At 49.6% G+C, this 23,767-nt stretch overlaps 1 protein-coding gene across 1 annotated transcript in view; it reads right to left on the bottom strand.

The window, feature by feature from the left end:
* Positions 1–5,180: 5,180 nt before the first annotated feature.
* The window catches only part of CRB2 (crumbs cell polarity complex component 2), a 66,518-nt gene continuing 47,931 nt past the window's right edge, over positions 5,181–23,767 (bottom strand). Inside the window, exons 7-13 of the mRNA XM_087704574.1 lie at positions 22,239–23,168; positions 20,599–21,158; positions 18,182–18,347; positions 13,558–14,425; positions 12,421–12,537; positions 12,152–12,278; positions 5,181–7,912 (exon numbers count right to left, since the gene is read on the bottom strand). Coding sequence (XP_087560700.1) covers positions 7,682–7,912; positions 12,152–12,278; positions 12,421–12,537; positions 13,558–14,425; positions 18,182–18,347; positions 20,599–21,158; positions 22,239–23,168 — 2,999 coding nt within the window. The 3' untranslated portion in view covers positions 5,181–7,681. The remainder of the gene's footprint in view (positions 7,913–12,151; positions 12,279–12,420; positions 12,538–13,557; positions 14,426–18,181; positions 18,348–20,598; positions 21,159–22,238; positions 23,169–23,767) is intronic.

Here is a 23,767-nt window from a genome sequence, read left to right on the forward strand (position 1 = left end):
GCCTCGAGGACTGAGAATCTCTACAGACTTTTAGCTACAAAATTTGGGATGGAGACCCTTGGAATGGGGTGGGAGGAGGAATGGATTTCCAGAGGGAAAAATTGCAGACTACAAGAACCATTTGCACCACTCAGGTGACCCTGAGGACACAGAAACCTCCAAGTGGCCTCAACGACCTTCTAAAAGGATGCAAATGACCAACTATCTGCGAGGAGTATAAATCCTTCCATTCCCTACTATCTTGTCAGAGCTGAAGAAGCTTCTTGGATGAGAAGCGAAATGTCTTCAAAATGAAAAAAAAACAAGAAAGTCCAGTTGTCTCCTGAAAAAAGAACCTTTGGGACAGCTACAACCTGGATGATGGAGAATCTCAATAGATGTTTGACTTATGACTGTTTCTCACACTTGTGACCACTGCAGCATCCCCATGGTCACGTGATCAAAATTAAGACACTTGGGACTCACAGGTATGACGGTTGCAGTGTCCTGGGGCTCCTGGCGAAGGCAGATTCGCCTAACAACTGTGTTATTAACAACTTTAGCAATTTGCTTCACAAGCATGGCAAGAAAGGTGGGGAAATGGGGCTAAATTCATTTAACAAATGTCTCACTTAGCAACCAAAATTTGGGGCTCAGTTGTGGTCATAAGTCAAGGACTACCTGTATCGTGATAAGTCAGTTTCTCCTTTTTCATAAGGCCTTTTGGCCTACCTTCCATTTTGAACTCTTGGACAGGTGTCTTGTGGCCCACCAGCGGAGCTAACAGCAGAGTCGGACAGTGAGGAGGTTGGGGAGGAACCTGGGCCAGTCCTGGAGTCTGGGGAAGGCTCTGATGAGGGCTCTGTGTCGGAGGCAGAGAGGGGGCCAGGGCCATATGCCAGTTATCAGCTGCCTTCGGAGTCAGACATCAGTGAGGCAGAAGAACAGCTGGAGCCTGTTCCCAGTGTGCGCATGCGCAGAGCTCCCAGACAAACGGAACAGCTAGGGAACAAGGGTCGACTCGGGAGTAAAGCTCAGCTGGATGGTGAATGGCCCCTCCCATAGGGAATAAAAGAGGAGCAACTGGGGAGTGGAGTTTGCAGGAGGCAATTAGTTCAATTCATTAGGGTGAAGATCTGCCCCTGACTTCTTGCCAAGTAATTGCTGCTACAGCGTGGAGTTTGGAAGATATCGGCCTGGCAGCTCTCCAAGCCTGAGAAAGGTCTGTAGTTGTGAAATCTCTTGAAAGACTCTCGGCCGGGACTTTGCTGGAGAGGAATTCCCTTCAACCTAAATAAAAAAGGGGTTTTATCGGGATGAGGAGTGGGCTTCGTGCTTTTGGGAAGCCTAGGTCAGAACAAGCCGATGACCACAGCTCATCAACCCGTTTCAAGTTAAAGAGCCCAGATAATGTTTCTTGTGTACATTTTTAATTACAAACGGGATTGCCAGGATTGGGTTCCCTACATCTGCAGCAAGCGTTTCGTGAAAAAATAAACCCCCACATTTAAATATCAAAAGTTCACATTAGAAAAGAAAAATAAATTAAAACGGCAGAAAGGTTTCGTCACTGGTGGATCTAATGGGGCTTCAAGAAAGTGGAGGGAAGGATGGCTACTTCTCTGAAAGGGAGGGCAAACCTTTTGTGTGGGGTGATGAAATTAAATGGAACTCCTTTGCTGTAGTGACTAGTCCTCAAGAATACATGTAACACAAGGGTTCAGGGCATTGCAGTTTCCAGATGAATTATTCAAGTGACGGTAAAGCGAAGACTAAACCTTAAGACTGAAACTTATTCTCCAAAGCACCTGGGGGCAGGACAAGAAACAATGGGTGGAAACTAACCAAGGAGAGAAGCAACCTGGAATTGAGGAGAAACTTCCTAACAGGGGTGAAAATTAACCAGTGAAACCACCAGAAGTTGTGGGTGCTCCATCACTGGAGATTTTTAAGAAGAGAGTGGACAGCCACCTGTCTCAAATTGTACAAGGTCTCCTGCTTGAACAGGAGGTTGGACTAGAAGACCTCCAAGGTCCCTTCCAGGTCTGTTCTGATTGCTTGATTGAACCAGTAGAACGGCTCGGCTTCAGAAATTATGGGTGCTCCATCACTGGAGGTTTTTAAGAAGAGACTAGAGAGCGACTTGTCTGAAATGGCCTAGGGTCTCCTGCTTGAGCCAGGGGCTGGACTAGAAGACCTCCAGGGTCCCTTCCAACTCTATTCTGACTGACTCTGAGATGTGGGTCTGTGATGTGACTTACAAGCTGCTCCACAGTCAACCAGTGGAAACAGCTTGCCTTCAGAAGTTGTGGATGCCACATCACTGGAGGTGTTTAAGAAAAGACTGGGCAACCGCCTATCTGAAATAGTATATAGGTTCTCCTGCTTGAGCAGGATGGGACCTTGGAGGTCTTCTAGTCCAACCTATTGTAGAGTTTCCTGCCAAAACGGGGGGGGGGGTTTGGACTAGAAGACCTCCAAGGTCCCTTCCAGGTCTGTTCTGATTGCTTGATTGAACCAGTAGAATGGCTCGCCTTCAGAAATTGTGGGTGCTCCATCACTGGAGGCTTTTAAGAAGAGACTAGAGAGCGACTTGTCTGAAATGGCCTAGGGTCTCCTGCTTGAGCCAGGGGCTGGACTAGAAGACCTCCAGGGTCCCTTCCAACTCTATTCTGACTGACTCTGAGATGTGGGTCTGTGATGTGACTTACAAGCTGCTCCACAGTCAACCAGTGGAAACAGCTTGCCTTCAGAAGTTGTGGATGCCACATCACTGGAGGTGTTTAAGAAAAGACTGGGCAACCGCCTATCTGAAATAGTATATAGGTTCTCCTGCTTGAGCAGGATGGGACCTTGGAGGTCTTCTAGTCCAACCTACTGTAGGGTTTCCTGCCAAAATGGGGGGTTGGACTAGAAGACCTCCAAGATCCCATCCAGCTCTATTCTGACTGACTCAGACCCACATCTCCATCTTCAGTAAGTCTTGATGCCTTGAAATGTGTAGCTATTCTAGTCCCCAATAGATCTCTTTTAGAAGGGTGTGGCCATGACTAAGAGAAGCTCAAAGATGAGCTTCGGCTGAGCTTGGTTCCTTGACATCAATTTTCCATCGGTGGGAGTTGACCAAAGAAAATTGGCCACACTATTTTTCCCGGGATGCGTCAGCTGGCTGGCAATTGGGAAGGTTTGTTCTTCCTCAGAAGTTAGAGGAGGCACAATCTGATTAGGCTTCTCCTTAGTCTGCCTTCACCCAGACGGGGAGATACTTGCCTTCTGAACGGACACCTCGGAGGTCTTCAAGGGGAAAGGCTGGAGTCATGAACCAGGAGCCTTGCAAGACACAAGGTCAACCAGTTGCCCTAACTTTTCTTCCTTCCGTCCTGACCTTTCCTGCCTTTGGGAGAAGAGAGATAGGTTTCTCCCCTCCTGTGCTCAAAATACAGAAGGAATTGTTTGTGGCGGGTGGGAAGAATCCGATTTGAGGGAGCCTCTTCCTAGGGTTGTGTTGTGATGACTACAGCCAACCCTCAGGGAAGAAGGACATCTATGCAGGGGTGGGCTTCAAAAAACTTTGAAGCAAGGGGTTCCCTGCCCAATTGGGTGGGACCAGGAGTGGGCGTGTCCATGCTGCACCATGTTGGGGGGGGGGGGTGTTTTTGCCCTCCCTGGGCTCTGGAGGCTGATGGCAAGCCTCCGGGAGGGCAAAAGGAGCCTCACCACGCTCCAGAGCAGTGGTGGGTTCCTCTCTTCATCGCTATCGGTACGCTGCGCATGGGGCCAGGCGTCCTGGTCATGCATGTGTGCACGCATGTGCACTCCACTGCCCCTGCAACACCCAGCTGCTCATCGGAGGTTGCTCATGCGCCGCACAATGTGCACATGTGCGCAATTGGCCCGGTTGCTTTACAAATAGGTATGGAACGCGCGTGGGCGGGTGGTTCAAACGAGCCAGCATACCGGTATGGTGGTCGCTGCTCCTGGCTACTACTGGTATGCATGTACTGGGCCGTACCGGCTGAAACCCACCACTGTTCCGGAGGCCAGAAATGTGCCTGTTTCCAGCCTTCCCAAGCTTCTCTGCACACAGTGCACTTATCTGCATCCAAAACAGGCCACATGGGAACTCCTGGGAGAGGTTGGATGGGGCCAGCTAGGAGTGGGATTTGGGGGTTCTCTGAACTGCACAGAAGCTTAGCTAGAGGTTCTCCCGAACCCCCAGCAGCCCACCCCTGCATCTATGTACATATCTCTTATGTCTGAGGTATGGGCTGAAGTACCACATTAGCCTCTTGGGGAGGCTATTTCCTTTTGATTTGTACTTCTGAAATATTCCCAACCATGTCCCACAACATTACATCAGGAAGAACCAGAGGTGGTATTCAGCCAGATCGGACCGGTTCGGGCGAACCGGTAGCGGAAATTTTCAGTAGTTCGGAGAACTGGCAAATACCACCCCTGGCTGGCCACGTCCCTGATCTATTCACTGCCTCCAGAGTCCCAGCTGATCGAGTCTCAGTTGCACAGGAGAATAGATCTGGAAAGTAGGCTGGTCGTGTGGGAAGGGAATGGAGATATTGCAGTATCCTTCCCCCAGAAGTGGGGAGAGAATGGAGATTTTGCAGTATCCTTCCCCCAGGAGTGGGGAGGGAATAGAGATTTTGCAGTATCCTTCCCCCGGGAGTGGGGAGAGAATGGGGTTTTTGCAGTATCCTTCCCCCAGGAGTCGGGAGGGAATGGAGATTTTGTAGTATCCTTCCCCCGGGGGTGGGAAGGGAATGGAGATTTTGCAGTATCCTTCCCCTGGGAGTGGGGAGAGAATGTGGGTTTTGCAGTATCCTTCCCCCAGGAGTGGGGAGGGAATGGAGATTTTGCAGTATCCTTCCCCTGGGAGTGGGGAGAGAATGTGGGTTTTGCAGTATCCTTCCCCCAGGAGTGGGGAGGGAATGGAGATTTTGCAGTATCCTTCCCCCGGGAGTGGGGCGAGAATGGGTTTTTTTGCAGTATCCTTCCCCCAGGAGTCGGGAGGGAATGGAGATATTGTAGTATCCTTCCCCCGGGAGTGGGGCGAGAATGGGTTTTTTTGCAGTATCCTTCCCCCAGGAGTCGGGAGGGAATGGAGATTTTGCAGTATCCTTCCCCCGGGAGTGGGGCGAGAATGGGTTTTTTTGCAGTATCCTTCCCCCAGGAGTCGGGAGGGAATGGAGATTTTGTAGTATCCTTCCCCCGGGGGTGGGAAGGGAATGGAGATTTTGTAGTATCCTTCCTCTGCCATGCCCACCAAGCCACACCCACATAACTGATAGGAAAAAAAATCCCACCACTAGGAGGACTCCAACAGTGTTCTCCTTTTGCAGCCATCTGTAGGAATTCACACCAACCCTGACTAAACCAGGTTTCAATTTTAGGGAACATGTAGTGTTTCTGAAAAGATTTCTCACTATTCTTCGTAAATTATGGCAGTCAGGTGCCGACGGTTGTGAGCTACAGTTGACCACACATTCAAGGGTCTGGTTCACCATGTAGAATGAGGTGTATTTTCTCCAACCAGCGTTCTGTGGTTGCTTCTTGGGGAACAAGAGAAGAAGAAGAGAGCAAAGTTGCCACCACACCTGTCTCTAGCACCTCGGACTTCCTGTGGATGCACCAAGGAGGAAGGAAGGAACAGCCAAATACGTTCAGCCTACACTAAAACAGGAGAAATCTTTGTTAGCGAGAGTCAAACTTCTACCCCCCTACAGTTTAGCATAGAAACCTGAACTTTCCCTGGGAGAAATAGATGGCTCTTAAGTTGTTGGAGTGGAATCATTTCTACATTTATCAAAAATTATAACCGAAGGGTGAAGCGAAGTGGAAGAAGCTGAGGGATCTTGGGTTAATACTGTTTCAAGTGGTTTGTTTACAAGGCACTTTAGGATGGGTGCATTGTACCCGAACACGTGAAGGAGGTCACAGAAATTGTAGGTACTCGTCTCTCATCTAGAGGAGGGTAATGATAAGTTCATGTTTTGTTCTGTGAGAGGAGGAGGAGATATTTTGGACTTCTTGTGGTGTGTTAGTGGGGTTAAGCAGCTTTTGTTGCTTACCCTCTTCTGTTTCGCAGCTGCAGTGCGACTAATGATAGGTGTGCAGTTTGTGTTGAATTTCCCAGCCACGAGCTGCTCAGCCTTTCACAGTCCAAAACAATAATACACTTCACCCAGTCCTGGTGCTTTTTTCCTTTGTATCTTCTCAGCTAGTTTACGTTCAATCATAGTGGCTTGTTTTGCAAACACCAAAGTCGTACAGGGACTATGAATGTCCTGACCTTCTGGACAACCGGTATGGCTGCAGGCCGGGCCCAGAAGACAGTGGTCACTACAGGAGGGGCAGAGATATTTTGGATCTAACGACTGGCATTCAGCTCAGCAGAGGGAGTGTGGACATTCAGCACCTCCGCTCACACCCTGTGGTCTCCTGGTGGCTTGGCTTGTTGGCTTCCCAAGTTGTCCATGTCCTCTTTTATGGCCACACCTGAGATGTCTGAAGGGATGAGGAGCAACTCAGTAGTTCCAACTGCTCCAAGAAGCATGGAGCTGCTGACAGTCTCGCGTTGATCACCAGGATAGGGCAAGATGTCCTTCACCCCTTGGAACAACAGTTGAGAACTTTCCTTGTGAGCCTCATCCATAACTTGGTCATTTCTAAGGGAGCGCCATTAGCAAGGTCCCCCAGACCAGTCCTGTTGACAACGCACCCCTCTAAGAAGAGGCTTCAAATGTCAAAAGTGAGGAAGTGAATTTGCCCAGCTGTTGTGTCTTTTGTCACACCAATCCTGACAATGTAGGAAGTCTTGTCCCTGCCTTGGAGGGGATGCAGTGGCTCAGTGGCTAAAATGCTGAGCTTGTCGATCAGAAAGGTCGGCAGTTTGGCGGTTCAAATCCCTAGCGCTGTGTAACGGAGTGAGCTTCCGTGACTTGTCCCAGCTTCTGCCAACCTAGCAGTTCAAAAGCATGTAAAAAATGCAAGTAGAAAAATAGGAACCACTTATGGTGGGAAGGGAACAGCGTTCCGTGCGCCTTCGGTGATTAGTCATGCCGGCCACGTGACCACGGAGACATCTTCGGATAGCGCTGGCTCTTCGGCTTTGAAACGCAGATGAGCACCACCCCCTAGAGTCAGGAACAACTAGCGCATATTTACCTTTATCCCTGCCTCTAGAAATGAGGCCTCCAAATCCTTCCCCGCATGCCAAAACCAGAGCCATCACAACCCTCTTAAACAAGTAGAGAACGTGAGAATGCCACAATCATCCAACAATCCAACACAACCATTTTTTAACCCACGCTCTCCCAGGCCATCACAAAGAGAGTCACCCTTAAACCACCCCAAGAAGAGAGGCAGGGCTTCCATTTTGAGTCTCTTGTGGGTTGGTTGATGCTCAGAAATCTGTAGGCGATTGTCCTTCCTCACAGCAACCTGCCAAGGCAGCCTCTTGGGTTGGTTCCGAGGCATGAGAATGGACAGGCATGGTAGGATTGAGAGGCCAGTGGCTGTCAGTGCCAGAGAGGAACCAACATAGGTCCCTCAAAGGTCCCAGATGCACAGGTGGGACACCACTCAACGGGCATCCCAACTCCACCGCCACCCTGGTCTTTTGAAGGGAGCAGAGAAGACCTACTCTGCCCACACGCCAAGTGCCAACTTTATGAAATCCCCTGGTGGCTTATATTAAACGTTCTTCTGGAGGGACTTTGAGGACACTGTCCATTTCCAGGCGAGCTCCGGCTACTTCCTGTTGGCTCGGGCTGTAGGTTCCCTCGGACTGGCGTCTTTTCCGGGCAGTGACGATCATCAGGACGAGGATGATGATGAGAAGAAATAGGCAGCTGCAGACAACTGGCACTGCCACTTCAACCAAGGGGAAGGGGAAGGCATGGCCTGGGAGACTCCCTCTCTGCAGAGAAAACAACAAAGTTTAGTTTAGTTTAGTTTATTGTCACTGCACCTCCTACAATGAAATTAAATGCCTTCTTCTGTGTACATTATAACTGTCACAATAAAAACACACACATCCTTCACATTCAATATAATTGAATTGAAAACCCCTGATATTGCATTAATATTGCACTATATCATAGACCATTTCACATTAGCTGTCAAAGTTGGCCCATAAGGAAGGCTGAGCGCCAAAGAATGGAGGCCTTTGAACTCTAGTGCTGGAGAAGACTCCTGCAAGTCCCTTGGACTGCAAGGCCATCCAACCGGTCGGTCCTAGAGGAGATCAACCCTGACTGCTCTTTAGAAGGCCAGATCCTGAAGAGGAAACTCAAATCCTTTGGCCGCCTCATCCTGTGAAAGATTGAGAGCAAAAGAAGAAGGGGACGACAGAGAAGGAGGTGGCTGGATGGAGTCACCGAAGCAGCCGGCGTGAGCTTAAATGGACTCCAGAGGATTGTAGAGGACAGGAAGGCCTGGAGGAATGTTGTCCATGGGGTCGTGATGGGTCGGACACGACTTTGCAACTAACAACAAAAATACCATAGAACTCAATATAGTTACTGTTCTGGGATAGAAGCTGTTTTTCAGCCTATTTGTCCATGTTTTTATTATCCTGTACCATCTGCCAGATGGTAATAGTTCAAAAAAAAAGGGTGCCCAGGATGAGATGGATCTTTAAGGATGTTTTGAACTTTCTTAAGGCAGCAGGAGCTCTAAAGCTCTTCCAAAGAGGGGAGAGGGCAACCCATGATCCTCTGGGCAATGACGTTGACCCTCTGGAGCACATCCTATCTGCCACTGTGCAATTGGCCAACCAGACACAGGTGCAATAAGTTAAAATACTCTCTATGGAGCAGCGGTAGAAGATCACCAGGAGTTTTCATTCAGTTGTTTCCTGAGAAGTCTCAGGTCGTATCCTGTGGCCCCTCCCCCTCCATGAGCATTGCAAGGGCTCACTTTTCTGGCCTGCCAGCAGCCAGTGGAAGTGGTGGCAGACTCGGAGAGTGAAGAGGTTGGGGAGGAACGTGGGCCAGTTCTGGAGTCTGGGGAAGGCTCTGATGGAGGCTTTGCATTGGAGGCCGAGAGGGGGCAACAGCAGTCCGACAGTTATCAGCTGCTTTTGGAGTTGGGCAGAAGAATAGCTGGAGCCTGTAGGGAATAAAAGAGGAGCAACTGGGGAGTGGAGTTTGCAGGAGGCAATTAGTTCAATTCATTCGGGTAAAGATCTGTCTCAGACTTCTTGCCAAGGAATTGCTGCTACAGCGTGGAGTTTGGAAGATATCAGCCTGGCAGCTCTCCAAGCCTGATAAAAGTTTGTAGTTGTGAAATCTCTTGAAAGACTGTTGGCCGGGACTTTGCTGGAGAGGAATTCCCTTTAAACTAAATAAAAGGGGTTTTATCCGGACGAGGAGTCGGCTTCATGATCTTGGGAAGCCTAGGTTGGAACACTCATGGCCCCACTCTCGAGAGTAACAGGTATTTGCCTGCCCTCCCACGAAATCATCCCCCTCCCCCGCTCCGGGCTGCCAACCTAGAAGAGGTTGGGGGACTCCTCTGTAGAAGTTGGAAGGCTGAACTAAGGAAAGGAGAACAGGAAGACCCTACACCATGTCTACACCATTCTCTTCTTGAAAGCCTCCAGTGATGAAGCTCTCACAACTTCTGTTCCATGGGTTGATTGTTCTCACTGTCAGGAAATTCCACCTTATTTCCAGGTTGAATCTCTCCTGGATCAATTTCCATCCATTGTCCCTTGTCTGACCTTCAGGCTACCTAAAGCACCTTCTCAAAATACACCCTCCACCTGCAGAAGCTCTCTCTCCAACCTGGCGCAGCTTCCTCACCGAGCCACGTGAAGTCGGTGTAAGCCGTGCTAAAAATACCAGGTTGTGATCTCAACGGTGGAGACACCTGACAGCCTAGCAACGCTGGGATAGAAACCAGGACAGGGAGAAGTATAAGTAGATCAGAAGTGGATTTTAAGGTCTACATCAAAACAAGTGCATGGATCTGGGACGCCCTCTACTTGAGCAAGATCATTGCATTAAGGATTCCTTTGGGGCAAGAGCTCGGTCAACCAGCTTGGAAAATGGCCTTATTGTGTGTTTTTGTGTCTCCTCCACCACTCCTCCCAGATCTTCAGATGCTCCTCAGCCCCTAATCTTCCAAAGACTCTTTGTCTTGGGCCCCGGTAAAATATTTTGAAGACCACACAGCTTCCAGCAGGAAACTACAGGTAGAACTTCTAACAGTTCATTTAGCGACTGCTCCATGTTACAATGTGTTCTGACTTAGCAATAGCAATAGCAGTTAGACTTATATACCGCTTCATAGGGCTTTCAGCCCTCTCTAAGCAGTTTACAGAGTCAGCATATTGCCCCCAACAGCAACCCGGGTCCTCATTTTACCCACCTCGGAAGGATGGAAGGCTGAGTCAACCTTGAGCCGGTGAGATTTGAACAGCCGAGCTGCAGAACTGCAGTCAGCTGAAGTAGCCTGCAGTGCTGCATTTAACCACTGCACCACCTCGGCTCTCTTAGGCCTTAGGCCTCCCAAGATCATGAAGTAGACTCCTCGTCCCGATAAAACCCATTTTATTTAGGTTAAAGGGAATTCCTCTCCAGCAAAGTCCCGGCCAAGAGTCTTTCAAGAGATTTCACAACTACAGACCTTTATCAGGCTTGGAGAGCTACCAGGCAGATATCTTCCAAACGCCACTCTGTAGCAGGCAATACTTGGCAAGAAGTCAGGAACAGATCTTCACACGAATCAATTGAACTAATGGTCTCCTGCAAACTCCACTCCCCTTTCGCTCCTCTTTTATTCCCTCTGGGAGGGGACATTCACCATCCACCTGTGGCCTTCCTCCCAAGTCGACCCCTGTTCTTTAGCTGTTCTCTTCTCCTGGCAGCTCTGCACATGTGAACACTGGGAACAGACTCCAGCTGTTCTTCTGCCCCACTGATCTCTGACTCCAAAGGCAGCTGATAACTGGCATATGGCTCTGGCCCCCTCTCTGCCTCCAACGCAGAGCCCTCATCAGAGCCTTCCCCAGACTCCAGGACTGGCCCATCTTCCTCCCCAACCTCCTCACTGTCCGTCTTCCACCAGCTGCACACGCTGTGACTTGTGACCACTGCAGCATTCCAATGGTTGGCAACTGGTTCCTGTTTATGACGTTTGCTGTGTCCCTTTTTGCGACCTTCTGACAAACAAAGTCAATGGGGAAGCCAGATTCGCTTAACCAATTGTGTTACTGACTTATCAACTGTGGTCAGAAAATGGGGCCAAACTTGCTTATCAATGGTCTCATTTAGCAACAGAAAATTTGGGGCTCAATTGTGGTCGTGAGTCAAGGGCTACCTATACCTTAGACTGAGTTTTGATGGTAGGTCAAGAACTTGTCTAAGTAACCCACTTCAGAGCTCCGTTTTTGCTGGCTGAGAGTTGCAGGTGGCCATTGCAGCTGAAAAGGAGCTCAGGAGCTGGTTTTTACTGGCAGAGCATTAGGGCCATCACAGGTGCCCCCTACACGAGTGACATCGAGCTGGCCATGCCCACCCTGGCCACGGCCCCCATGGCCAAACACAACCCTGATGAGGCCCTCAACAAAATTGAGTTTGACACCCCGGATGTAACCAATGTAACGTTTACTCCCCTCCATCCAAGCACTGAGAGGGTGAGGAGCAGGGGTGGGATTGAAAACTATTAGCAGCTGGTTCTCTGCCCGGCTGCTGCGTGGGCATGGCCTACTTGATCTCCTGCACTACAGCAGGTGGGGGCACTTTTTTCGGCCTCTGGGAGGAGAAAAATGGCCTCCCCCTGGCTCTGGAGGCCAGAACCGGGCCCGTTTCCAGAACTTTCAGGAGGCTTGTTTTTCCCACCCTGAGACTTCTGCGAGGGGCCTGTGCTTACCTGGCTTTGTGGAGACTCCTAGGAGGTGCAGAGTGGGAGGGGCGGGGCCAGCCAGTCCTTGCAACTACCAGTTCAGCGAACCAGATGTAAAATTAGCATCTGGTTTGCCCCAAAACAGTCCAATCTGCTGAATCCCACCCCTGGTGAGGAGGCATGAATTACAACCTCCCTGGTTTATTCTTGGGAAAGATGTTAACTCCTTTTCTGAGTCAAGTGTAGGGAGGGGGGGAAACCCGACCCCATTATTCTGGAGGGGAGGGAAAGACAGGCTCTTTCTTACACTGACATCACAATATTCCCCAGCGTAGTTGGCACCACAGATACACCAGAACCGATTCATGGCGTGCTGGCAGGTCCCCCCGTTTTTGCAGGGGTTGGGGTCGCAATCGCTGACGTTGATCTGGCACCTGGAAATAAAGCGAGGTAGGGATCAGCCACTGCCTTAAAGAAATGGGGAACGGGGTGAGGATCCAAGAGGCCAAACGGCTTTTAAAGAGCCCCCTTTAATCCTGGAAAGACGGGGGTTGGCGGTCAAGAACGTCACCGTACTTCTTTCCCGTGTAGCCGTCCTTGCAGCTGCAGTTGGCTCCCCAAGGCCCACTCAGGCATTTGCCGCCGTTCAAGCAGGTGAAGTTCTTGCCGCATTGTTCAGGGGGGAAGGGCCACCTGGAATTTAAGAAAAGAAAGAGGAGAGGAACCTTGATTTAGAAACCAGACATTATATAGATGTGCTTCAAAAGGTTAACTATCAACTTCCTCTTGTAGCCATAGGGTCCCGTGATGATGAACCTGTGGCACGCGGAGCCCTCTCTGCGGGCATGCCAGTCGTCGCCCCAGCCCAGCTCCTGCTGGCCTTTGGGTATCTACCACGCATGTGGGGCGGGGGTACAGCACAGGCAGGGGACATGTGCACGCATGCACGGGGGATGGGCCCTTGTTCCTTAGCTGTTCCCTTCGTCTGGCAGCTCTGTGCACTGGGAACAGGCTCCAGCTGTTCTTCTGCCCCACTGATCTCTGACTCAGAAGGCAGCTGATAACTGTTGAATGGCCCTCACCCCATCTCTGACTCCAACACAGAGCCCTCATCCGAGCCTTCCCCAGACTCCAGGACTGGCCCAGGTTCCTCCCCAACCTCCTCACTGTCTGAGTCTCCCACCAGCTCCACCAGTATATGTCAAGTTCCTATGTGGCTCACTGTCCTCACCTCTGCTGTCCCACTGATTTATGTAGTCAGACAAGCGATTGTCCTCTTGCACTGAGGTTAAGACTGAGATGACTAGATGGTTTGGTTGGAAAAATGTCTATGGAGATTCTCAATCATCCAAGTCATGGTTGTCCCAAAGATGCTTTCCACCCGCAACCCCCCCCCCCCAAGCCAACTGCACTTAATTGTTTTTCCCCTTGAAAACATTTCACTTCTCATCCAAGAAGCTTCTTCAGTTGTTGGATGAACTTCTGGAACTGAAGAAGCTTCTTGGATGAGAAGCGAAACGATTTCAAGGAAAAGAACCAAGAAAACCCAGTTGGTATTTTGGAAAAGTAGGTTTGGGACATCTGGTTGGAAAGAGAGATTGAGGTGGGATTCCCGCACCTCCTACCTTGTGTCCCAACTCCGAGAAAGAGCAAGAAAAGAAAACCATCTCGAGAATTCTCATTCTTGCCAGTTCAGACTTCCTACAGACTTACTCGCAGTGTGGGCCAGAGTATTCTGGTGGGCATTTGCAGGAGTAGCTGTAGACGTCGTCCACACAGGTCCCTCCATTCTGGCACTGGTGCCTCATGCAGTCATCTACGTTGATGTGGCAACGTTTCCCGATGAAACCCTTATGACAGATGCACTGGAAGTCCCCCACTAGGTCTTCGCACTTGCCGTGAAGACACGGGCTGGATTTACAATCATCTGTGTTGGCCTCACACAGCGGCCCTTCCCACCCAGGCTGGCAGGCACAGTGGAAGGCGTTGAAGAGGTCCAAGCAGGAGCCTTCGTGATGACATGGACTGGAAGAGCAGATGTCTTCTCCTTGGCAGCCCAGACGAAGCGGCCTGCTGGACACCTGAACGAACTGTTCTGGCTGTGGGTAAAAAGGGTGGCTGGCCAGGGGCAAAAACAGCCCCCCGATGTCTACGTGTCCCAGGCAGCCCGTGAAGTTTTCAGCCAAGACGATAAATGCTTTGCTTCTTAAGAAATCCAGGTTGCCGGCATTACCCAGGAGAGTGGTATTGGTGGAATCGTCCAGTTGGAGGTGCCACCTCGACGAATAGGCCAAGGGCTCTTCCATGGTCAACGAGAGGGTGTGCCAGGAGCCATCAGAGATGGGCACGGGCCTGAGAAAGTTTGCTCCCTCCACTCCATTCCCACTCCGGATTTCAACCAGGAGTGAAGAGTTTTGAATAGCCACCAGAAGAGAGTCTACTTCCTCTACGGCTTGTATCAAGACGGCATCACTGTCCCGCGTTCTGAAATCCAGGCGGAGGCTGTGAAGAGCTCTGGTGACGGACCTATTTGCCATGAATTCAACGGCGTCGTGCTCGTCAAATGTGGCATGGGCCAGACCTGCAGGATGACATGGTAACCAAAGATCATGAGTGGAAGGGTTGTCCAGTGGAGAACACCAAGGAGCAGGGGTGAAATTCTGCAGTTTCTGACAGATTCTGGAGAACTGGTAGTGGAAAATTTGAGTAGTTTGGAGAACTGGCAAATACCACCTCTGGCGGGCCCCAGAGTGGGGTGGGAATGGAGATTTTGCAGTATCCTTCCCCTGGAGTGGGGAGGGAATGGGGATTTTGCAGTATCCTTCCCCTGGAGTGGGGAGGGAATGGGGATTTTGCAGTATCCTTCCCCTGGAGTGGGGAGGGAATGGGGATTTTGCAGTATCCTTCCCCTGGAGTGGGGAGGGAATGGGGATTTTGCAGTATCCTTCCCCTGGAGTGGGGAGGGAATGGGGATTTTGCAGTATCTTTCCCCTGGAGTGGGGAGGAAATGGAGATTTTGCAGTATCCTTCCCCTGGAGTGGGGAGGGAATGGGGATTTTGCAGTATCCTTCCCCTGGAGTGGGGAGGAAATGGAGATTTTGCAGTATCCTTCCCCTGGAGTGGGGAGGGAATGGGGATTTTGCAGTATCCTTCCCCTGGAGTGGGGAGGAAATGGAGATTTTGCAGTATCCTTCCCAAGGAGTGGGGAGGGAATGGGGATTTTGCAGTATCCTTCCCCTGGAGTGGTGAGGAAATGGAGATTTTGCAGTATCCTTCCGAAGCCACGCCCATAGAACTGGTAGTTAAAAAACTTGAATTTCACCACTGCCAAGGAGCACTTCAAAGATCTCCACCAGGAAGTTCAAGGAAGATGAACGCTGGTCAAAGACCATTCTACGGCCATCACCAGGAGTGAAATACTAAGCTGACCAAGATGCATAAACAGAGTTCCTTGCAAAGAGAAATCAATCAAAGGAAAATGTGTAGAGATTCTCAGTTCTCCAGGTCATGGTTGTCCCAGAGGTGGTTTTTTTTCCAGGAGGCAACTGGACTTTCGTGGTGTTTTTTTAAAAAAATTATTGAACAAACATTAAAAACATTGGATATAGAGCAACCTTTCTGGCTTTGTCATTTCCACACATATTTTAACATAACAACAAATACAGTTTTTACTTATCGTGCATAGCTACATTTATCTTATTAACACAACCTTTATCCTCTTTGATACAGTTATCTCTGTATTATCCAGTTCCAGTTTTACAATCCTCAAAATATTCTGTCCTTTTCCTCCTTTCCAACCGTTGATACATTTTGTTCCAAATTTCATAATATTCTGTCTCGTCTCTATTTTTTATTTCTAGTGCCAGTCTGTCCATTTCTGCACAGGTCAAAATTTTTCTTTATTACCTCTTCTTCGGTGGGGGCATCTCTGTTTTTCCAATTTTGCGCATATACCAATCTTGCTGCAGTTATCACACGCAGCATTAAATACGTCACTCCTTCACTATATTTTTTTTCTTTTATTATTCCTAATAGGAATAGTTTGGGTTTCAAATGTATCTTTTGATCTAGCATCTCTTCTAACCACGTCTTTATCTGATGCCAAAAATCCTTGGCTTTTGTACATAACCACCACATATGATGGAAAGATCCTAAAGCCAAGTTACATTTCGAACACTGCAAAGGATACTGGGGAATGTAAGGATTTATGCTCCTTGCAGACAGCTGGTCATTTGCATCCTTTTAGAGCAGGGCTGTCAAATTCCTGGCCCATGGGCCGAATGCATCACAAGCTGGCCACACCCAATTTAGCGAAGGGGGAAAATGTCCTGATACATCACGTGACACCGCCATGAGTTTGACACCCCAGTTTTAGAGGGTCATTGAAGCACTTGGAGGTTTATCCAGAGGAAAAATTGCAGACTACAGAAACTATTTGCACCATTCAGGTGACCCTGAGGACACAGAGAAACCTCCAAGTGGCCTCAACGACCTTCTAAAAGGATGCAAAGGACCAGCTGTCTGCAAGGAGCATCAATCCTTCCATTCCTCTCCATCATTCAGTCAGAGCTGAAGAAGCTTCTTGGATGAGAAGCGAAACATCTTCCAAGAAAAACCAAGGAAGTCCAGTTGCCTCCTGAAAAAGGACCTTTGGGACAATCGGAGGAAACATAAGTCATAATAAATGAAAGTTTTTTTGAGAAGTTAAACAAGCGGACATGAATCCTTTTTCTTGAGCTTCTTCTCGGAGGGAGGTGGAAAAACCCTTGTTTAAATTGAATTTGAATTTCCTGGAATGGAAAACAAGAGGGCACAGAGGCTTACAAAAAAGAATGTTAAGGATTTGAGCATGACCCCATGACTTGGATTAAAAACTACCGGTAATACGTTTAAGCCATCTTTTTAAAGAATTAGCAGGCTGAGTGTAATGGGATCTACCACAGATTTGTACTAGGCTGAGAGCAGAAGGAAAGGGTCTCCAGATACTTAGTGACCCTGCTTTTAAAAAACACACACATAAAAACGACACTTCTGCAGTTGCCTACAATTCCTGGAGCAGGGGGGAAATTCAGCAGGTTCTGGAGAACCATTAGCGGAAATTTAGAGTAGTTCAGAGAACCGGCAAATACCACCTCTGGCTAGCCCCAGAGTGGTGAGGGGATGGGTATTTTGCAGTATCCTTCCCCCAGGAGTGGGGAGGGAATGGGAATTTTGCAGTATCCTTTCCCAGGAGTGGGGAGGGAATGGAGATTTTGCAGTATCCTTTCCCAGGAATGAGGAGGGAATGGGTATTTTGCAGTATCCTTCCCCCAGGAGTGGGGAGGGAATGGGAATTTTGCAGTATCCTTTCCCAGGAGTGGGGAGGGAATGGAGATTTTGCAGTATCCTTTCCCAGGAATGAGGAGGGAATGGGTATTTTGCAGTATCCTTCCCCCAGGAGTGGGGAGGGAATGGAGATTTTGCAGTATCCTTTCCCAGGAGTGGGGAGGGAATGAGGATTTTGCAGTATCCTTTCCCAGGAGTGGGGAGGGAATGAGGATTTTGCAGTATCCTTTCCCAGGAGTGGGGAGAGAATGGAGATTTTGCAGTATCCTTCCCCCAGGAGTGGGGAGGGAATGGAGATTTTGCAGTATCCTTTCCCAGGAGTGGGGAGGGAATGAGGATTTTGCAGTATCCTTTCCCAGGAGTGGGGAGGGAATGAGGATTTTGCAGTATCCTTTCCCAGGAGTGGGGAGGGAATGAGGATTTTGCAGTATCCTTTCCCAGGATTGGGGAGGGAATGAGGATTTTGCAGTATCCTTTCCCAGGAGTGGGGAGAGAATGAGGATTTTGCAGTATCCTTTCCCAGGAGTGGGGAGGGAATGAGGATTTTGCAGTATCCTTTCCCAGGAGTGGGGAGAGAATGCAGATTTTGCAGTATCCTTCCCCAGGAGTGGGGTGGGAATGAGGATTTTGCAGTATCCTTTCCCAGGAGTGGGGAGGGAATGAGGATTTTGCAGTATCCTTTCCCAGGAGTGGGGAGAGAATGGAGATTTTGCAGTATCCTTCCCCAGGAGTGGGGAGGGAATGAGGATTTTGCAGTATCCTTTCCCAGGAGTGGGGAGGGAATGAGGATTTTGCAGTATCCTTTCCCAGGAGTGGGGAGGGAATGAGGATTTTGCAGTATCCTTTCCCAGGAGTGGGGAGGGAATGAGGATTTTGCAGTATCCTTCCCCCAGGAGTGGGGAGGGAATGGGGATTTTGCAGTATCCTTCCCCTACCATGCCCACCAAGCCATGCCCACAGAATGAGTAGTAAAAAAAAATGAATTTCACCACTGTCCTGAAGGAACACTTACAAATGTAACCAGAGGGGACATCCACACAAGTGGTAGGTGGAGGACACAAATCTTGTTGGCACCAGACTTTCTCCTCACAACATTTTCCGGTAAAGTTGGGTGGGCAACTGCAGTTAAAGTCATTCCAGGTGACAGTACAAAGACCCCCGTTGAGGCAAGGAGAAGGCTGAAAGAAAAAAAGAAAACACGATCAGGAGAAAAACAACCCTGTTTTCCCTCTGGAAATGAAACAGAGCCTACAGTTTTAGTCCCCAATGGATTAAATCAAGGATCTCCAACCTTGGCCATTTCATGATTTGTGGACTTCAATCCCCAAAATTCCTCATGCTGGCTGTGGAATTCTGGGAGTTGAAGTCCACTAGTCATAAAGCTGTCAAGGTTGGAGAACTCTGGGTGAAATGATTAAGAAAGTTGTGTTCTGTAACTTGTATTAGATATGGAATTTAGGTATACTTCCATATTTACATCTTCTTTGCACTTCTTGGTACACCCAGATTTAATTTCTATTTGTACCAATCCACCAATAACAACTATCTCATTTTCTCTCTTTTAATTCCTCTTTCATTCTTCTGACCCCAGGTTGGAGTCAGGGCAACTGAATGGAACTGAATGTTTACTGGCCGGATGTGCTCCCTGTTGCCAATGCCGAGTTTTATTCAGCAGATACATTCTCATTGTGCCCAGAGAGAGAAATATCAGCCTCTACCTAGGATTGAATTCCTGGTCTCCTGATTGCGAGGCCACCTCTAGCCCACTCTCTCTGTTTTGATTCCTCTGTGCCACACAAAAATGTAAACATTGGTGAGGCACCACACTTGGATGCTCCTTTTCTCCCCAAGAGTCGCAGTCTTTGAAGACTAGCCTTTCAGCCAAAGATGATGAGTGTTGGGTGAGGTCTGAATGACTATTGAACGAGGAAGGAAGGTTGGACTCAACCTGAGGAAATCTCTCTAGATGTTCAAATCAGGAGTGATCCAATGTGTACAGGCAATAGAATTCAGAACCTCAACCAACATCATTCCCATTCCTGGTGCCTCTAGATCAGTGTTTCTCAGCCATGTCCACATGGTGGACTTCAACTCCCAGAATTCTGCTGAGGTTGAGAAATGCCATTCTAGTCCCATCGATCCAACCAATGGCAAGATTGAATCACCACAAGGCATGCAGAGAAGGTGCATCCTTGCAACTGGAAATGTTTGTTCTGACCTAGGCTTCCCGAGGAAGTAAAAATCACACGCTTAGTCCCCAAAACCCTCTTTTTATTTCAACGGCTGTGAATTACGTTCATTCTACAGTTTGTGTAGACTCCGACAGAGGATTGCCAAAGTCTTTCGGGATAAGGCTGATAAGGACCCACCTTTATCTCCCTTGAAACTCTGCCAAAGACCGAATTGCCAATTAGCTTGGCAAGGCCAAACGGAGCACAGAGTCAAAACGGAGCGTCAGAGTTTAAACCGACCAGAACGAACAAAGTTACTTCCTGCAAAAGCTCATGTCCGTTTGCTCCTCTTTTATGTCTTATGGGAGGGGGCCAATCATCTCCAAGCCTTACTCCCGAGGCTTTTGCCCCTTTTGTCTTAACTGTTCTTGCCTTCTGGGAGCTCTGCGCATGCGTGCACTGGGAACAGGCTCCCCCTATTCTTCTATCACGCTGATTTCAGACTGCAGAGGCTCCAGAGGCAGCATGTAACTCCCAGATGGCCCTGGCCCCTTCTCTGCCTCCGACACAGAGCCTTTGTCCGAGCCTTCCCCAGACTCCAGGACTGGCCCAGGTTCCTCCCCAACTTCCTCATTGTCCGACTCTGCTGCCAGCTCTGCAGGCCGCCGGTGGGCCAAAACAATATTTTTTTTAATAAACACAGCTTGGGGACATGAATGGACATATTGAAGATAAAGAGAAGATCCATACCTCACCTTGCTGGCTTTCATTAGTCTTGTTCTCCAGATAGTTCTCCTTCTGGCCGCATGAGAGGTAAGAACACAGCAAAGAAATGCTATATCGCTAGGAGCATCTAGGCTAGTCTCACCGATCTCGGCCAAGGCTATTCTCCAAACCAGGTTAGAGCCACCCCCAGAAGTGTCCTGAACTGCACATGCTGAAGCATTTCAGCCTGAACGTGTGAGCCGCTACGCAACACCATGCTTTCTCTGACAAATTTGGTTGCCTCAGCTCGCGTCCACAGTGAGTCGTGCCACAAGGTGAAGTTTAGCAAGGGGTTCTGTTGAGCTCTTATTTTGCCCATAATCATCATCCGTTTGAGGTCCCTCAACAATTTAACAACCTCAGGGATATAATGCTACAAGTATACTGACCTCTGGTCCACCCGGCGCATTGTTTCATCCCGCTCATAGGGATGTTTTCCCCACGTTCAGAAATATCTGGGTGCATCTGGGGCCCCCTTTAGCCTGGTCCTTACCTTGCACGCATCATCTGAGAGGCATTCTGGAACAACGTTCTGGTTTTGCCCCACATACATGTCCTGTGGGAGGCTGTCGTTATCTGGGGGAGGGAAAAACTGCATCTGGTGGTCATTGAGTTGGATATCCTGCAGGCAGCCTTTAAAAGGGCCTCCCCAGGCCTCCAGTTTTTCTTGGTGGGGGAGCCCACCCACATGAATCTCAAAATTGGCAGCAAGAAGAGTGACGGACAGTTCTCCCAGCTCTTCTTCTCTGTTCAACAGGCTGGCCCGAGCGAGGCCTTCGTGGAAGGAGAGTGCCACAAAGTGCCTGGTGCCATCGGCCAGATTTCCAGATGACCCCACCGAAGCAGCCGATGGTGCTTCAACCTGGAGCTTCCCTTCCTTCAAGTACACCGTAAGGAAAACATCGCTTCTGTTGCTGATCTGGAAGATGAGGCCACTGGCCTTCCGTGTCCGGATAAAAAAGGAGAGGTTAAAGTCGGGCCCGAGGCTGTCAGGAACCTCGAAGGTGACAAAGCTAGAAGAATTGTCCTGGCCAAATGTTGCAGCCGGTGACTCTGGAAAAGACAGAGAGAGAAAAAACTTTCCAGTTCTAAGCCTAGGACAGGGGTCAGCAAACTCCAGAGCCGCATGTGGTTCTTTCATCCTTCTGGTGTGGCTCCCTGTTGCCAGTCGGTGCCACAGATTTGGGAGGAGTTTCCAGTTGGGGCAGGGAAGCACAGTACGCCAGGAGAAGACTCTCATGTAAGGGGCGGGTTTTCCGATCAGCTCAAAATTGATAGGGCTTTTGGTTAGGGAAGGAAGAGGAAAAAGGATGCCGTGCTAGGAGGAGACTCTATGGTGGGGGAACCGGACTTCTGGTCAGCTCTAGAATTGAATGGGAAACTTCCAGTTGGGACCTTAGTGGCTCTTTGAGTGTTTATGGTTGCGGACCCCTGGCCTAGGAGAACCAAACTACTCGGAAACCTCTCCGGATTCAACCCAGTGGTGGGATTCAAATAATTTAACAATCTGTTCTCTGCTCTAATGACTGGCTGGGTGGGCGTGGCCATGTGGGCATGGCCAGGGGGTATGACAGGCAGCACTCAGCCTTCTGCACCCCCCCTGGGAGCAAAAACGGGCCATGGGGGGAGCACCCTCATGCCCCCCATGCGTTCCACACCCCCACGCCCTGTTTTGGGGCTATTAGGCCTCCCTGCTACATGACCACGAAGACGTCCTCGGACAGCGCTAGCTCTTCGGCTTTGAAACGGAGATGAGCACTGCCCCACTAGAGCCGGGAATGACTAGCATGCATGTGTGAGGGGGAACCATTTTTTAGTTCAATGAAAAAAGGATCAGAGGTGACACGACAACAATGTTCCAATATCCAAGGAGCTACTACAAAGAAGAAGCAACCTAGAACTAATCAAGGAGAGAAGCAACCTAGAACTAAAGAGGAATTTCCTGACAGCGAGAACAATCAACCAGTGGAAAGGCTTGTCTCAAATAACAAATCCTGTTATTCTACCAAAGCCAAGCTGATGAATTCCCCACCTACCACCTGCTCCAATCATTGTTTCTGGAAATATTTTTATCTCTTACCCAACTTCTGGCTGTCTCATGGAGGTTAATGGGAACCGTGTCGTGCTACTCACCGTAGGAGCAAGTGTGTCCTTCGTAAGGCCGGGAACAGTGACAACGGAAGTCCGTCCAGAAGTCAATACATTGGCCACCGTGCGAACAAGGCTGAGATTGACACCACTCCGTCCTTTCACAACCCAGCTGAAATCCGGGAAGCTGTAGACCTTCCACTTCCTCTGGCAGGAGTATCTTGGAGTCAATCTGCAGGTCTTCCAGGCAGCCGGTGAAGTGTCCCGTACAGTTGATCATCAACGCCTCCTCAACTCCTCCAACGTATATATTCAGAAAGGAGGGCAGAAGAGGGGTGGTCTCGCCAAGGGGATGGCTGAACAGGCAGATGCCTCCTTGGCAAGCTTCGTGCCACAGCCTGAACTCAAGAGACTCCTGAAGGGAGACCTCTGCCTTGTGCCAGTGGCCATCGTTCACTGGTGGGGCCTCCAGCGTGAATGATACATTGGCCTCCTGGGTCAAGAACATCACCTGGAGAAGGCCAGCATAGAGTTCCAGGAGCAGGTGCTCGGTTTGGTGGCCTCTGTAGAAAAGGAGCCCGTTGAGAAGAGTGGTCCGGAACCGGAGAGCCACCCTGGCTCCGTGCTCACTTGTGTTCTTATGATCCCCAGCAGATGCGTTGATTAAGAGGTAGCCATTGTCGGTGAGGGAGAAGGTGGTTCGGGTGGAGCAGGTGGGCCCATAAAATCCAGGGGGACACTGGCACAGGTAGCCATGGGCCTCCGATTGGAAGGTGGGGACGCACACAGCCCCATTTTGGCAGTGGTGGGTCTTGCACCCCGTGAGCTCCACAGAGCAGTTCTTCCCACCCCAGGCTACCCCGTCTGGGTTGGAGAGGCAACGGCAGATATAGTCGGCGATGGCGTCTTCGCAGCTGCCTCCATTTTCACAAGGGTCGTCTTCGCATTCATCAATCTCGTTGGCACATTCGATCCCTGGCGGAGAGAAAAGGGAAAGGGGAAAGAAGAATGAGTTTGTGAGTTTGCACAACCATACACAGTGAAACTGTCACAAAGAGGAGGAGGTTGGTTTATTTTCCAAAGCACCAAGAAGGCAGAACAAGGAACAAGGGATGGAAACCAACCAAGGAAAGAAGCAAGCTGGACTGAAGGAGAAACTTCCTGACAGTGAGGACAATTAACCAATGGAACAGCTGGCCTCCAGATGTTGCAGGTGGCTCCATCATGGGAGGTTTTTTAAGAAGAGACTCAAGTCACTTATCTGGAGCGGTACGGTGGCCCAGAGGTGGAGATCCTAGGTAGAGGCAGACAATTTCTCTCTTTGGGTGACAATGAGAATATATCTGCTGAACAAAACTCCGCACTGGCAACAGGGAAGGGCATCCGGCCAATAAACACTCTGCTAGCTCCATTCGGTTGCCCAGACTCCACCCTGCAAGGGATTAGGGGGTCGTTAAAAGAAGATAATGACCAGGCAGTGGCTTATCTGAAATGGCATAGGGCCATGATAGTGAACCAGTGGCACGCGTGCTCAAAGTAGCACAAGGAGCCATGTTGCCTGGCATGTGCGGCAT

Source organism: Thamnophis sirtalis, unplaced genomic scaffold, assembly GCF_051295495.1.
Source record: "Thamnophis sirtalis isolate CommonGarterSnake01/CBP01778 unplaced genomic scaffold, rThaSir2_p1.2 scaffold_2, whole genome shotgun sequence".
Taxonomy (NCBI): domain Eukaryota; kingdom Metazoa; phylum Chordata; class Lepidosauria; order Squamata; family Natricidae; genus Thamnophis; species Thamnophis sirtalis.